Below are 15288 nucleotides of genomic sequence, written 5' to 3'. Positions count from 1 at the left end.
AGACTTAATGTAGTCTAAACTCAGATGACACTTGGAATACAGACACTAGAGCCAAATTTTTATGCTCCAAAAGATAACACAAATGACAAGCCATGAAGGGAATCTTTACCTCAAATCCCATCTCATTAAAGAAATTCGACATATTGCTACTGAATTCAGCTTTTCCCTAAAAGAATGTATATGTTCAGACCAAACTCGAAATATTGAATCCTTTAATGCATTCTTGCATTAGTCCCAAAGCTATTACCTGCAAGCGATTTTAAATAATCTCTTTGGTGGACTTTTTGTGGAAAGATTCCTCCTAGACTAAATCCTTCTCTTTTCAAGAACTAGTTAAATTATTTTTATTTTAAGATCAAATTATTTTAGCTCACTAGTAATCACCATATTAAAAAACTGCAGAGCAAGAACAAACTACCTAATCCACCAGCCTGATCTAGCAAATAGGATTATATGTATTTTCCAAGGGAAAATATAACAATAAAAAAGAACAGACAATAACAACAACAATACTAAAAAGGAACACAGGCAACCTCAAAAAGCAAATGTGTGTCACAACTCACCTATCAGTTTCTTTATCTTCAGGCAGCGTGGGAGGCAAAGGCAAGGGTGGCAGTGTGGAGGTTGGTAGTGCAACAATTCGATCCTTCTCCTTGGTTACTACACTTGGTGTACTTGGTTTGCTCTTCTCTTTTACAGTGACCGGTGGCTGTTTTACAACAGTTGATTTATTGTCTTTTACTGCTGTAGGTTTCTGTTTTGTAATTTTATCTGCAATTAAATTATTTTCCCCTTTCGTTTCAGGAAGCGAGACCTTTGCTTTTGTCTTGTCATTTTTCAAATTTGCACTGCTTGTAGGAGAAGGTGTATGCTCAGTTTTTATTTTCTTCAGGTCCTTTACATTGTTCACTTGAGGTGCACTTACAGCAGTGTCGGTGTTTCCCTTAGTAGGTGTTGAAGTATTGGAAGCTTTTGCACTGGCTTTGGCTGCTTCAGCAGCTCTTGCTTTTTTGTTTTTGTTCAGCTCAGCAGCCAGGCTACTCTTCAGAGTCAATGTACTAGGAGAAATACTTGAATGACGACTTCTGGATCTAGACAATCTGTGTCTGCTACGTGACCTCGAGTGTCTTGATGAATATGGACTTCTGCTTCGAGATTTTGCTGATCTCCTGTTTCAAAAAAGTAAAGATTTACCCAGTTAAAATTTAGTCTAGCTGCTTTCCCTGTGTATATGCTTTTTGACAAACTACTCTTTTATTTAACCAGCCATTATCACCATTTCAAAGATCTGTGAAATAGGAAAGATCATGCTAAAAAAAACCACAAAAACCCTTATAGATTTAGTCAATCAAGATTCTATACCTAAATAGCTTGTTAGAAAATGTTAAAGCTTTATTAGATGTAGTTTATCCCACTAAAGAACTGCAAAATACCAGTATACCTATAGGGCAAACATGTTCCTTTTCCCTCACTACTTAGCAGAGATATTTTTCTCCTTTAAAGAAAATCTGATTCTATGCACCTTGTGCAAACATCTTTAGCATACATAGTATTTCAGAAAAATTCAGCTGGCTAAATAACCAGAATTCAACAAAATCAAATCAATGTTACAACATGACGAGAAAAATCTAAACACAACATTGAAGTAGTAATTATAGTAACCTCTAAAGTTTCATTTTCACAAGTGTCATTAAAATAAGCTACTTGAAACAATAATACTGAATACTAAAGGCTGCCACGTTCCTTTTTAAAAATTCAAGTGTATACTTTTTCCCCACAAAACCTAAAAGTACCCAACACTTGTTATAGCTACTGCTAAGTAAACATAATCCACAAGTAGGCCTATGCTACACCTGCATCACCTACAAAATGTAAGCTATATACAAAATCATAGCAGGAAAACAACCTAGAATGAGAGCAAGGGACTGAATCTTAACAGTTAGAAAAGCAAACTTTTACTGTGCAAAAATACCATTTAACATTAATTATTTTTCATTTTTTTTTAAAGTGATATTCTAATTTGCCTAGTAGTTCTGTGTCAGTTCTTCATCAATTCTTTTTTTTTTTAATAAAAAAGGAAAGAAATGTCATTGAGGTGAAAGGCATGAGAACAAGTAGCCTAGTCCACTGTTACCACACACAAACATTATGAAATAAATGAAATGTGAAGGTTTTATTTCATTTTACCATACTAAGAACAGCAAGGGTCTTCACCACGTTTACATGTATTCTCTTGATTAAATTTTGATGCAAATATTTTCCTTGAATATATCACTTGAAGGGAAGGAAAAAGTATAATCAGGATTTTTAACATGTACTTATTAACTGGATAAAGTATCAAGCAGTAGCAAAAATAAAACTTCTTGGAAATACAAGAATTTCAGATTTCAAAAGGTAGCACACCAGTGTATGGAGGCTGCCAAAACCCTGGGAAGACAAAAAAATAAAGCCAACTACAACCCTACAACCATTATGGTCAGAACTATCTACCACTATGTCAAATTTAATTTTAGTAACAATTAATTCAGTTTTAATTATCACTACAAGAAATCACATTTCAACTGAACAAATATTTAATATAGTACAATAATGTTTTGATTTTGTGTGCAGTATTTACTAATTTCCAAATTTACACTATTTCCTGCACTACAGCGAGGACTCTTTTCAGTCTTCTTTCTAAAGCAATATGAGAAGTCATTGAAATAAATCAAGATCATGTAGGAGTGGTTCAAAACAATGTGTAGGTTGTTGAAAGAAAAAAAAAGTGTCAAACCCCACGAGGATAACTCTTGGAAACTAACGCGATTTAATTCTATACCAGGAAGCAGGTTTTATAGATTTTTCTGGCACTCTGGCATGGCAGGATAACAAAGACAGAAGGTAAAAATAACAGTATTTTTTTTTTAAAAAAATAATAAAAAATGAAGGTTTTTTACCCTTTAATTAAAGAAAAAAGCTTGCTGCATAATTCTGATTTCTGAATTTTCAACCGAAATGTAAGGGTTTGGTTCAGGTCACAAGACACATTCATGTCTATGTCCATTAAAAACCAAATAAAAACATAGTATCAACGAAAAATTCCCTTGAAAACTCACTTCTGCTCCACTATGAAACATGTCAGTAAAGTTATTTTTCTCATTTTTACTTTGGAAATCTAAGTACTAAATCCCATAGAAAATTTTCAGAGTCCTGGCCAAACTGGAGTAAAAGCAAAAAAGTGCTATACTTTTCTGTACATAGTTATGATGGGGTAATGGGAAGGAAAAGGATGGTTGAGACTATCCAGACAGTACGTACCCTTCAAATTCTAGGCCAGAGCTCTCCTCACACTGTTACCTTACTTTTTGAAAGGAATTTTTATCTCAAGCAGAGGTATACTGCTACAGATCTGTACCAGCTGTAGAATCAGTATAATTATATTTCTCTAACATCAAGATAATAAGGCCCACCAGTCCTAAACTGACTTCTCTAAATGGTACATAATTTGCAAGGATGTCACTGACCTGTCTTGGAAAACATGTGCTTGCATGTTTTGAACCTAGATCAACTATTTTAAACTGACAGTCACTCCAGTTACCTGTAGAACACAACCTCCACCACAAGGACCTCATTGCAACCTGTACTAAACTTAAAACACACTCTAAAGGTCTCAAACCCAGTTGTATTTCTTTCATAAGTACAACTTCTGGGTTGTCTAGGATTTGTGTTTTGTTTTGTTTTTCCAAAGGTGCCTAATATAAAGAAAGTTAATCTATGTCACAAACAGAAATATGGATGTAATTCCACATGCACTTGGGAAGAGGGCAGCACCTTAAAACACTACAGTTGCTGAGACACCATGCCTGATCATAAGATAGATTTCTGTTCCACTTTGTTTCAAAATAAAACAGATTCATTTAGATCACTACTAAGGATGAAATGAGAAAATCTGTTCAAATGTTCACCTGACCAGCTACCATAACTTGATAGGGAAGAGGAAGTTTTGAAAAGCTGGGACAAAAATAACCTAAGTCTTTACACCTTCTTCAAAAACAAACAAAAGGAAGCCAAACATTGATAGTGGTTTGATGTACATATTTTACCAGCATTCATCAAGAGAGTCTCGGATATGAACATGGATTTATACAAGCTCAGCAAAAACCCAACATTCTCCACCCCAGGTTTCACACCCCAAATAACAATAGCGTAACTTTCTCATGTCAGAATTTCACCCATGTGGGAAAGAGAAATACACATGCACACAAGTTTCAGTTCCAGTACAAACTACAGCCCTTAGCACCAGATGAAAATTATAGTAGCCTAGTTATGATATTTGTTGTGAAATCACAGAATGTCCTGAGTTGGAAGGGACCCACAAGGATCATTGAGTCCAACTCCTGTCCCTGCATATGACAACCCCACAGTTCACACCATGTGTCTGAGGGTGTTGTCCAGTCTCTTCTTGAACACTGTCAGGCTCGAGGCTGTGACTGCCTCCCTGAGGAACCTGTTCCAGTTGACTGAGTATAATTTATGCACTGGTTTAATTTTTCCAAAAGTTTTTATTTATTTTTATGTCGGGGTGGGAGGGAGGAAGTTGTGTTACATAATGCATGTCTGTGTTAATAATAAACTAGAACTTCTTTTGGCATCTCAAAGACCTTTGCAAGAATCCCTTGCTGTACCTTGTCCACCGGACTAGACCCAAGGGACTTACACCGAAAACATTAACACTTGCAACTAAACAGACAAAAGCTGAATCTTAAGTAAAAGGCAGCTTTGTCAAAGTGCTAGTGATTCAAGTTACAACTATGAAATCTGGTGTTTTCATAAGCCTAATGATATTTTCAAATATTCAACTATCACTGTCTTTCATCGGTTCAAAAGTCCCAAGAAAATCTTCCATGCTAGACAAAACTTATGTACATATTTCCATCTATAAAAATGCCATGAAAACAAAACTATGGACAATTACAAGCTTTCCCTCAGACTGTATACAGAACTCTGAGAGTGGAAGAATACTGCCTTATACATAACAAAACCAGCCAACTCACTCTGTTCAGAGCTAACACTCATTTGACATAAAAGATGAAGTCACTGCAGTACAGAAATGGGCTCACACAATAGCCAGTGTCTGCAGTTTAACAGGACACTAATATTTTAATGGGATCTTGAAAAAAAAAGAAAAATCAGGATATCTGAAATACGCAGTACTCTATAAATCTTCCAACAGATTTTGGTTAAATGTGTGTGCATGCATACGAACATATATAAGCATAGATTAACATATATACATACATACGAACATATATAAAATGACATTATCTGACATTCATTTGCCACCAATTATTTTGTCTTCAGTTAGGAATAAATGGGAACAAAAGAACAGTGGCTATGACTGCACAGAAAAGTGTTGCAAATGGCAAACAAATCCAACAAAACAATCTGGACCTTTTCTTCCCAAGCCTGGAGAGATCAGTGTACTAAAGCCAAGGGCCACATCCAAACCTCCCAAACCAAATGCACCAACATCTGCTGGTAACACACACAGGGAGAGACTATAGAGAAGTCACTGTTCCAGGTAAGTTTCTTCTGATGCTTCTTCCCAGAATTTCTGCCTGATTTACAAGCACCTTTGCTATGCCTATCCATTAACAGTCTTCTACAAGCACCTTGAATTCATTTCACACAGCTCTATATCCCTACAGAATGGAAATCTGTCAGACTTCATGACATTCATAAAATAACTTCTGAACCATATACAAATTTTAATAGGTTTTTATACATGGGAGAGGGGGGGAAACAAACCCCCCAAAAGAAAACTGATTTGCCAAAAACCCCATAACTATCAGCATGGCTAGCCTGCATTAGAACTAAGAAGTTATTTTTATAAAGCTTTTTTTTTTTCTTCCCTGGAGACAGCAACAAAGGATACTAGAAGCACAACTAGATTAGCTGCAAAGGGAAATTGAAGTAATTACATAATGTTATGTCTAGCTATAAAATGAAATTGGAAAAAAAAAATCAAGATATTATCTGCAAAACACATATAAGAGGCAGATTTAAAGAAATGGACAGAGGAAAAAAGCACTAGTAAGCAAGTCAACTCAATCAAAACTCAACGCTGCTTTCCTCCATTTTTTAGAGCAACAAAAAGAATGCCTTTCTTTTACCTAGCACGCCAGATTTCATTGAACAAAACACCATCCACTTTTTTCTCTGCTTAATAAAATGTACTTATTAACTGCACAAACACCTACTTAAGACATCAAAGTATCATTAGTTACAAGTTTCAAAACTATTACAATGTTCCCCCTTTTCAAAATGCAACATTGTATTACACTTCACTGGTTAACTTATCAATTACCAAACAGGAGATTTATTAATGAATTTAACAACAACAAAGGTCTACTGCTGTATTATCACTTATATTCTCAAGCACGGAACGATATAATTCCAAATAGTAACTGAAAGCTTGAAGTGCTATATTTTACCATCTCGATATTTGAAAGCAGAAAGGAAAGAAAAATTATAGTGTTAAACATGGCAGATTTCAGGAATAGGGGTCTTACTCAGCTTGCATGTTTTTTCTTGTCATGCTACTTTCCAAGGTGCTTCTTTCTTTCCAATTCCAATCCTCCCTTAATTTTAACACACACACAAACACAAAAGGCATTACATTTTATTGACAAATCAGAACAGTCATGTGTTATCTTCTCACGTTTGTAAACTTGAAAACCTCTTTTCTTCTTAGCCGCTTTAGGAGCAAGCTAAATCCAACGTGCTAGCAGTCAGCTACATGTGTTACCTAAGCACAAACAATACTATACTCTGAATATATCAGTGCCTACAGAGTTGAACAAGGGAACTCATTGTCAGTAACTTTTTGACAAGACACAAAACAAAGGGATTCATAAGAATAAAAGTGGAAAAACAAGAAACTGAACAGACCAAAGGAGGTTAAAGCACTCAACTATAGCCCAGCTCTTTTTTATTAACCACCACTGCAGTACTGACTAAGCACGGCCATCTTCCCCTGCATGCTAAGGTCACAGTGTATTTGAAAAAGGAGACCTAAATTTAATCAATTGGCTTCACTGCAGATCTTCCAAGACATTTATAATCACTCAGTAACACAAACCACCATGACAAAACGGTTCATAGTATAGCTTTTCCGTGTTGCACTAGCAGGCTAGAGTGTAATTAATTTCTTTAAGCCATAACATTAATAGTGCTCTCTCACTTGATACCTTATAATTAATTAGTTTTATTTATTTTCTCTAGCCCCTAGTTGAAGGTTATATTGTAAGCAGCTTTACAACCAACCACCTATTCAGCTGCTTTGTGCAGGAAGACTACATAACTTGCCTTACCAATTCAAACTGTAAATCTTTAAAAGGGTGTCCAACACATACAGTACTGGAATACTGAAAAGTTCTGACATTAATTTTATTTTTCTTAAATCTGCTTTATAACCCTATATTTTCAGATGAGAACTCTGCCTACAAAGAAATCAACCAGCAAGAAGCCAACTCAGGTGCAATGTTCTAAACACATAAAAAAGTCGTTTTTTTCAAATGAGATCTGTTCCCACAACAAGGAAAGAAGCAGTGTGATGAGGAAAATGAAAGGCACATCAACATGGTTGGGCAAAAGGCAAAGTCCACTGCCAATTAACAAAACATATCTTAATAAATTCACAATATGTACTACAGCAAGAGCCTCAATACGCACCGGAAAACTTAAAATATTCCAAACAGTGAGAATTTAAGAGTTTCACATTTCAAATTCTGTAAAATACAGTTGTACTAAACAAGATTAGAGAGCTTTATGTAAAACAAAACAAACCACACAACAACAACAAACAACAAAAAACACCACACAAACTAACAAAACCTACAACTATTTTCACCAAACAAGGGGGGAAAAAAAAATTGAAAATCTTTCTTAACCTTTTAAGTCCAAAAGTAGCACAAATACTGGATTCAGAGTCTGTTTGTTTTTTAATTTTATATCAGCATATGAAACAGCGTCTTCTCGATGAAGTAGGCAGTTACTAGCTAAATATGCATTTATGTATTTTACCATTTCACCATTTTCCCTATGCTTGTTTTGGTTTTGTACATAAATAATCCATATTTTGCAGAGCCTCACTACTATGGACTAGCTACAGCTAAGAGTACCAACAAGAAAAGCAATCTCATATTTTTCCTACAAGCGACATCCACGCACACAGTAGTACTAGGCTAGTAGTGCCCCACCCACTTAACTTTAATCTAGGCAGATAGGTAGGTGTACCCAAATTTGGAAAAATATGATTACTCATCTATACAACTAACTGAATTAAATGTGTGATCACATAGCATATGACCTGACTGAAGTTATAAAAAATAGTTCCTCTCTTCCTACAGTTTCATCCTAAACCAGTTTCCAAAGACAGACTGTGAAAGCTTATTTTGTCAGCCATGAGGTTTTCTTTCCCCCTTTTTTCCCCCTCTCCTCTTTTTTTCTTAGCGATTTTTTTTTAATCTGGTCATTTTATCAGTAGAGAAATAAATACCTCATACTTTTAGTATTATGGAAGAATTTCCGTTTTGAAAATGCGCATGTACTACTTTAGAACAGCTGTGTTACTATCCACAAGAAAATATGGTAATACAAATCCACCAGTAGCAAGTAGTTTTTTCCAACAAGTGGAAACAGCTCACACAATCAGTTTTGCCCAAAACAGACACCTACTGCTGTTATAATGGAAAAGGTAATTAGCCTACCATTCAAAGAGCATTTTCCAAATGTGGAACGCATATCTAGTGTCTTTGCTTCTCTTCAGAACCCATATCCAGGCAACATCACCAAAAGACAGCAGTCAGAGTCACTACTGCAATTCAAAAGTCAACTCACAACAACTGCACTGTTGTTGCAGCTTGAGAAAACCAGGGATTCAAACAAGTGAAGCTGACTTCACTTGTTTCTCTCCACCTGTTTACTAGAAGTTTCTCCCTAAGCAGCTCAGAGACCTATATGAAAAAATCAACACTCTAGACACGTGAGTTTTCCAAACATGCTAGAACCACTTCATTCTCAATTTCTACATACCAAAATAATTAGGTAATTTATATAACATCATAGAAGTTACATATATGAGATACAGAATGAAAAGAGCAAAAAGACTTGCAGCCTGGAATGCTCAGTCACACACAAATTTCTTACTGTCTTGATACCATTACAGCTGGATACAAGCCCAGAATTAAGTCTTTAAATCATCCAGATGAAGACAACAGGTGCAGTAAGAAGCTGTTGCCTTCATGAAACCATAACATTCTATCAAGTCTAAGGCCACTATACCATGATCTAAACAGCACAACAAAAAATTTTCAGTGTTATAGATGCAGTATCACAGAGTGAAGCACAAAAACTGATTATGACACAGTTTTGAACAGTTAAAACAATGTATAAATGCCTCCCATCTTTATTTCCTTACTGCCACTGCAATACACATAATGCATAATAGCTGTATGGGAGCAAAGATACACCAGCCTGGGTTTCTCCATACGAGGTGAACATTATGAACAACTGAGCTTATCTTCACACTTTGGTTTCTTTCCTTTTCTGTGAAAATGACATTTTTACAATGAATGTCACATTACGACAGACGGATCTTGCTTTCCACATATAGCAAACTCTTCACTGGCCATTCTAATCTCTCTCTAGTAAACCTGACAACCTGCATTTGTTAACAAAGTAATTTATCTGTATACATTTAAAGATGAAATGCAAATTACAATCTAACTGGAGGAAGGAATGTGTGAAGCAACAAAGCTAACTCCTAGGAACCGATCTGCAGCTCAAGAAAGATTTACACACCACTGAGAGAATATAAAAATCAGGAGATTTAAACTCTCATGCTTCAAATCACAGGTCCAATAACAGAAAAAAAAGAAACACAACACTCCTACGAATCTTTATTCTGTAACTGTCCCCTATACGAGACTTCCTGTACCTTCCACTACAGCCCTATCAGCCAGTGGGTAAATAAGGATCCTAAACTAACTGGATCATTAATCTGACTCATACAGCTAATTCCTAAGTGCAAACCTAGCATATACGATTTTGTTCACCATTAGTAGCTTTCTTATTCCAGGATACAAGCATCTACAGAAAACAATCTGATTCATAGCACATTTAAATCAAACCATGCAAATATTATTCTCACTATTCTATGATACAAATAATCTTGAAAGAGTATCCTTAACCACTCCTAACAGGCTCTCACAGAACAATGACAATGTGCTGCTTTTCAGAGCACTCACAGTGTTTTCTGCTTGAAACACCCTATTGTTTACAAAATTATGCCATGTAACCATACCTTAAAACAATCACTATTTTTTTTCCAAAGGCATCTTTGTTCTATCCCTCTGAACAAAGTAGGACACAGTTTTGTTACTTTGCTCTTTAAACAGCATTTGATGCGCACCCAGGACAGCAAACCTGACCAACAGACAGCGAAACAGGAATGGCTTCAGCATCCTCATTGAATACACTATGAGATACCCCAAATGGTAACCCACAAAAAGTGCTCATTGGAAATACCAGGGAACAGTTCTCAGACAAGCCACCAGGTATTTGCCAGTGGAATGGCAAATCACATGATATATTTAAAACTGAAGTCCAGATGTGGATTTAAGTAAGCCTATAAGCAACGAGGCAACGGTAAGATACCAATGTGGGAAATAAATATCTTCACTTACAAATACCCACTAAGCAAATACTTTCAATACCCAGTGGTTTTGCTTCAGCTTTAAGTATTTCAAGAGCTTTAATTCTGCAACACAGTTTGTGTCTGCTTAGAGAGATACAGCCCATGTTGCCTCTCCATATATAATATAAAAAGTCACAGCAACGCTGACCTTTATATTCTAAGCTCCCACTAACAGTAACAAAAATTATTTACAAGTACTTATCAAACATATAGAAGTATATAATATCACCAGGAAAAGCAATTACATACACTTTCATATGTTGTGTAAAGCACAAAAGACAGTTTAAAAAAAACTTGATGTTAGCTCCTTTTCCTAGCAAAACAGAAAATCTAAGTCTTTCTAGAGACCTCTAAAAAGAACAAGAAACACTTGTAACACAAATTGTCTGCCAGCTTGTTTGCTCTTCAGATTAGTAGGCATTAAATCAAACACAAATATATTTAACACGTATCCTTTCATCAGGGGAATAGGATACATAAGAATGTATCTGAGAATCTCTACACTTTGTAAGCAAAGATTTAAAAACCAAATCCAGTCCTTCAGGAAACTTGTCCTCCAAGAAGTATTTTCATTCATTCTGATCTGGAAATGTTCTCATTCCCTTTAATACTTAAAAAGCCTTTTTCCAGATAGGTGGTCTCCCATAAACAAGCCACAGAACTGTTACAGGCACCTGCGTCTCGCTTTGTCCCCCAGACAGGACAGGAAGATCTTTGTACGTGTCCCACTCCCCTTCCCCCCACCCCAGCTATCTGGCAGCAAGAGGGCAAGAAGGAGAGCTTTTGTTGCTAAATGCAAGCCTCTCGGGCCTGCCCTCCAGCCCAGCCCCAGCGACAACTCCCCTCCTCCACACACCGATCCCCCCCCTCATCCCCGTTGTCCCTCCTTCCCTCCCTCCGCCCACCGTGCCCGGACTCACCGGATAACGGGGCTGTAGGGACTCCTTGATCGGCGCCAACTGCTGTAGGGGCTGGGTGAGACATCCCCGCCACGCTCATAGGAACTATGCCGGCTGTAGCTGGGGGAGCGGCGGCGACTGTAGGGACTGAGGGGCGAGCGGCCGCCCACCGGGCTGAGCGACTTGCGGCTCCGCTGGCTCTGCGAGGAGCGATGCAGCGGGGGGCTGTCATCCCGGCCGGGGCTGGGGGATGAGCGCTGTCGCCGGTAGGCCTTGGGTTCAGGCTTGTCATCTCTGTAGGCCTTCGGCGGGTCCTTGTAAGCCGATGGCGGCTCCTTGGCCGCTTTAGTCCAGCTCCGGTGCGCTTTGCTCTCCCGCTCTTTCCTGCCGCTGCCAGGTGAGGTGAGCGAGCCCTTCCTGCGGCCGTCGCTGCCGCCGCCGCTGCTGCTCTTGAGTCCCTCCCGGTCCTGGCCTCCGCTGTGATTGTGGCGGCTGCGGGACTTGGAGGAGGACGAGGAGGCCTCGGCTCCCCCGCGGCCCGCGGACGCCCCCTCCTGCTGCGCCTTCTCCTCCCCCCGCCGGCGGTGCTCCCGGTGCCGCTCCTTGGAGCGGCCGCTGCTGCCGCGGTGCTCCCGGCGGGACCGGCTGCTCCGCTCCGCCTCGCCCCTTTGTCGCTGGGTCCCACCGCCACCGCCCGAAGAGGAGGCCGGGCTCCCCCCGCCGCTGCCCGCGCCGCCGCCGGCCGCGCCGCCGCCGCCCACCAGCCCTTCGGACTGGGAGCTCACGTCGTCGTATTCCTCCACCAGAGTGCTCAGCCCCGCGCTACCGCGCCGCTTCTCCGCCTCCTGGGTCCCGCCGCCGCCACCGCCCCCGCGGCCCCGCCGCCGCTTGTGCCGGGAGCCCGTGCGCCGCTTGCCCCGCGGCCGCTTCCGCTCCCCCCCGTCCCCGCAGCAGGAGGAGGCGCCGGTGGCCGCCAGGAAGAGCAGGGACTGCGGCGGCAGCGGCGGCTGCAGGAGTGGGGGCTGCAGAAGGGGCGGCTGCAGGAGCGGGAAGAGCAGCGGGTGAGGGGCCGGCGGCGGGGGGGGAGGCTGCGGCTGGGCCGCGAAGCGCTTCCGTCTGCGGTGATGCAGCCGCTTCTTGTCGGCCGCCGCCTCCACCGCCGAGCTGCTGCCGCCGCCGCTCCCCCAGCCCCGGCTTCCCCCGCTCCCGCCGGCCGCCGCGTCCGAGGTGCTCGGCATCGAGCTCACTCACGGCCGAGGACGCGGCCTAGGGAATCCGCCGCCGCCGCCGCTCTCAGGGCGCTGCCGGCGCCATGGAGACCCGGCGCCGCGCAGACACACGGGGACACCCCCCGGCCGGCACCGGGGCCCCGCTCGTTCCCTCGCTCCCGGGGCCCGGCCCGCCTCGCAGCCCGCCCGGCCGCGCCGCCTCACATGGGGCCGCACCGCCACATAGGGGGTCGCGCCGCCCGCGTCCGGGCTGGGCTCGGGGTCGTGGCGAGAGGCGGGCGCTGGCCGGTGCGGCGGGAGCCTCCCGCGGACCCGGCGCGGTCTCCCGCAACGCGGAAGTGTCTCCTGGCGGCGGCCTGCTCACTCCATCCCAGGCCGCGGCTGCCTCGTCCGGCGCCGGGCGGCGCTGCGCGGGGGTGCGAACGCCGAGCGCGGGCCGCGGGGCCGCCGCTTCCTCCCTCGCCTGCTTCCCGGCCGGGCGGCGGGGTCAGGCCGTGCCGGGCCGCCCGCGGGCGGGGTGTCCGAGGCGGCGCGCGGCCCTGCGCTGGCCCCGAGCCCGCTTACCCTGCCCGGTGCGTCCCAGGTGCCCGGTCCCGAGTCGCCGGCAGCCGGGAGCGCTCGCGCGGCCTCTGCGCTGCGCGCGGCTGACACACGCATACACACGCACCGGGGACACGGCCCGGTGGCGCGCGGCGCATGCGCGGGGCCGGCGGCGGAGGTGGGGGCCGCGCCCCGCCAATCGCGCGCGGGCCCGCGCCCTGTCCCGCATGCCCGGAGCGAGGAGCACCGCCCCCCTCTCGCGAGAACTGGCACCTCCCGCCCCCCGGGCATCCTCCCGGGAGGCTCTCGCGAGATGACGCTTCTCGCGGTCGCCGCGCCGCGCTCGCCCCGCGGGCGGAGGGAGGGGGCGCTTCCGGGCGCGGGGGTCAGGGGTCTCATCCGGCCCAGCGGAGCGGAGCTCTCGTAACGGCGGCTGCTCCCTCTGCTGGGGCTCCTCTCGCTCTGCCCGCCCCGACGCGCTCTGCAGGCCGGAGCTGGAGCGGTGGGGCCGCTCGGATGGGGTGGGGAGCGAAGGGGGGCGGTGAACGAGGCGCCCCGGGCAGCGGGTGCTGTTTCTCCACTGAGGGACCGCGGATCTCGGGGCGCTCCGCCGCGGAGTACAGGGCGGAGGGGCGGCCCGAGGTATCGGCGCCCCCGCGTCTCTTCCACAGCGGCGGATGTGTGGGCACGGCAGCCCTGCCGCCCAGTGGTGTTGCGGCAGGGCTCCGTTTAACATCGCTGTCGTGCAAGATGTGTACTTTATTTATGAAAAGCTGAAGGAGCTGTGTCTGTTTAGCTTGGAGAAGAGGAGACTGAGGGGCGGACTTATTAATGTTTATAAATATGTAAAGGGTGAGTGTGACGACGATGGAGCCAGGCTCTTCTCGGTGACAACCAATGACAGGACAAGGGGCAATGGATGCAAACTGGAAGACAGGAGGTTCCACTTAAATATGAGAAGAAACTTCTTCAGAGTGAGGGTGCCAGAGCACTGGAACAGGCTGCCCAGGGGGGTTGTGGAGTCTCCTCTGCAGACATTCAAAACCCGCCTGGACACCTTCCTGTGTAACCTCATCTGGGTGTTCCTGCTCCGGCAGGGGGATTGGACTAGATGATCTTCTGAGGTCCAGTCCAATCCCTGACATTCTGTAATCTATACCCATTGAAACGAAGAAATAAACAGCAGAGTCAACTATACTGTTAAGCGTCATTCTTTATTTTATCAGCGCTGGGGGTCACCCTCCATAAGTGCTCCAAAGGGTGGATGCTCTTGCATTGCTTATATTCACATAATTATTACATACACATCACAGGTTTTGAAAAATTTGACATACATCTATACTAAGAAATAATTGATGATGTTAGTTAAAATTGTTTAGTTTCTTACTTAGTTCTGTTAATTATTAGTTAAATATAAACTAAGCACTCTGCTTCTAAACAGTGTATTACTTAATCTTCTGTCTCCCTCTTGTCATGCAGAAGGATCTAAAACTTGAAAAATATCCCCTTGTTTCGCAGGTACTCAAAAAGCATTTATCTCATGTCAATTTGTTAGTGATGGTTATGTCTTTTGTAACTTAATCACAGTATACATAAATTTAGCAGCTTCTCTTCAGTATCCATTTAGATTTATATTTATAAAGGTATAGTCAAGCAAAAAAATACTCTGTCATAGCCCTGTACCTGCCCCATTCAGATCATATGCATGAGCAGTGTAGCAGGAATTTCATTCTGCCTATCCTGGTTTTGTTCAAGACCGGTTCTCTTTTAGTGAATTTTCCTTTCAACTAAGTTCTTCTAAGTACCTTCTAAGTAACTGCACTTTTCTGAATTTAGCTGCGTGTTTTTTGAGACATTGCACTCTGGAGCTGATAAGATGACC

At 43.2% G+C, this 15288-nt stretch overlaps 1 protein-coding gene across 6 annotated transcripts in view; it reads right to left on the bottom strand.

The window, feature by feature from the left end:
* CDK13 (cyclin dependent kinase 13) overlaps positions 1–13014 on the bottom strand; it is a 47802-nt gene extending 34788 nt beyond the window's left edge. For all 6 annotated transcript variants that reach the window (XM_080338644.1, XM_080338647.1, XM_080338648.1 and 3 more), the window contains exons 1-2: positions 11659–13014; positions 564–1169 (exon numbers count right to left, since the gene is read on the bottom strand). In XM_080338644.1, coding sequence (XP_080194770.1) covers positions 564–1169; positions 11659–12875 — 1823 coding nt within the window. In that variant the 5' untranslated portion in view covers positions 12876–13014. The remainder of the gene's footprint in view (positions 1–563; positions 1170–11658) is intronic.
* Between the last annotated feature and the right edge of the window lie 2274 nt (positions 13015–15288).

The sequence above is a fragment of the Nesoenas mayeri genome, assembly GCF_963082525.1.
Source record: "Nesoenas mayeri genome assembly, chromosome: 2".
Taxonomy (NCBI): Eukaryota; Metazoa; Chordata; class Aves; order Columbiformes; family Columbidae; genus Nesoenas; species Nesoenas mayeri.
This window is presented reverse-complemented; position numbering and strand designations above follow the sequence as displayed.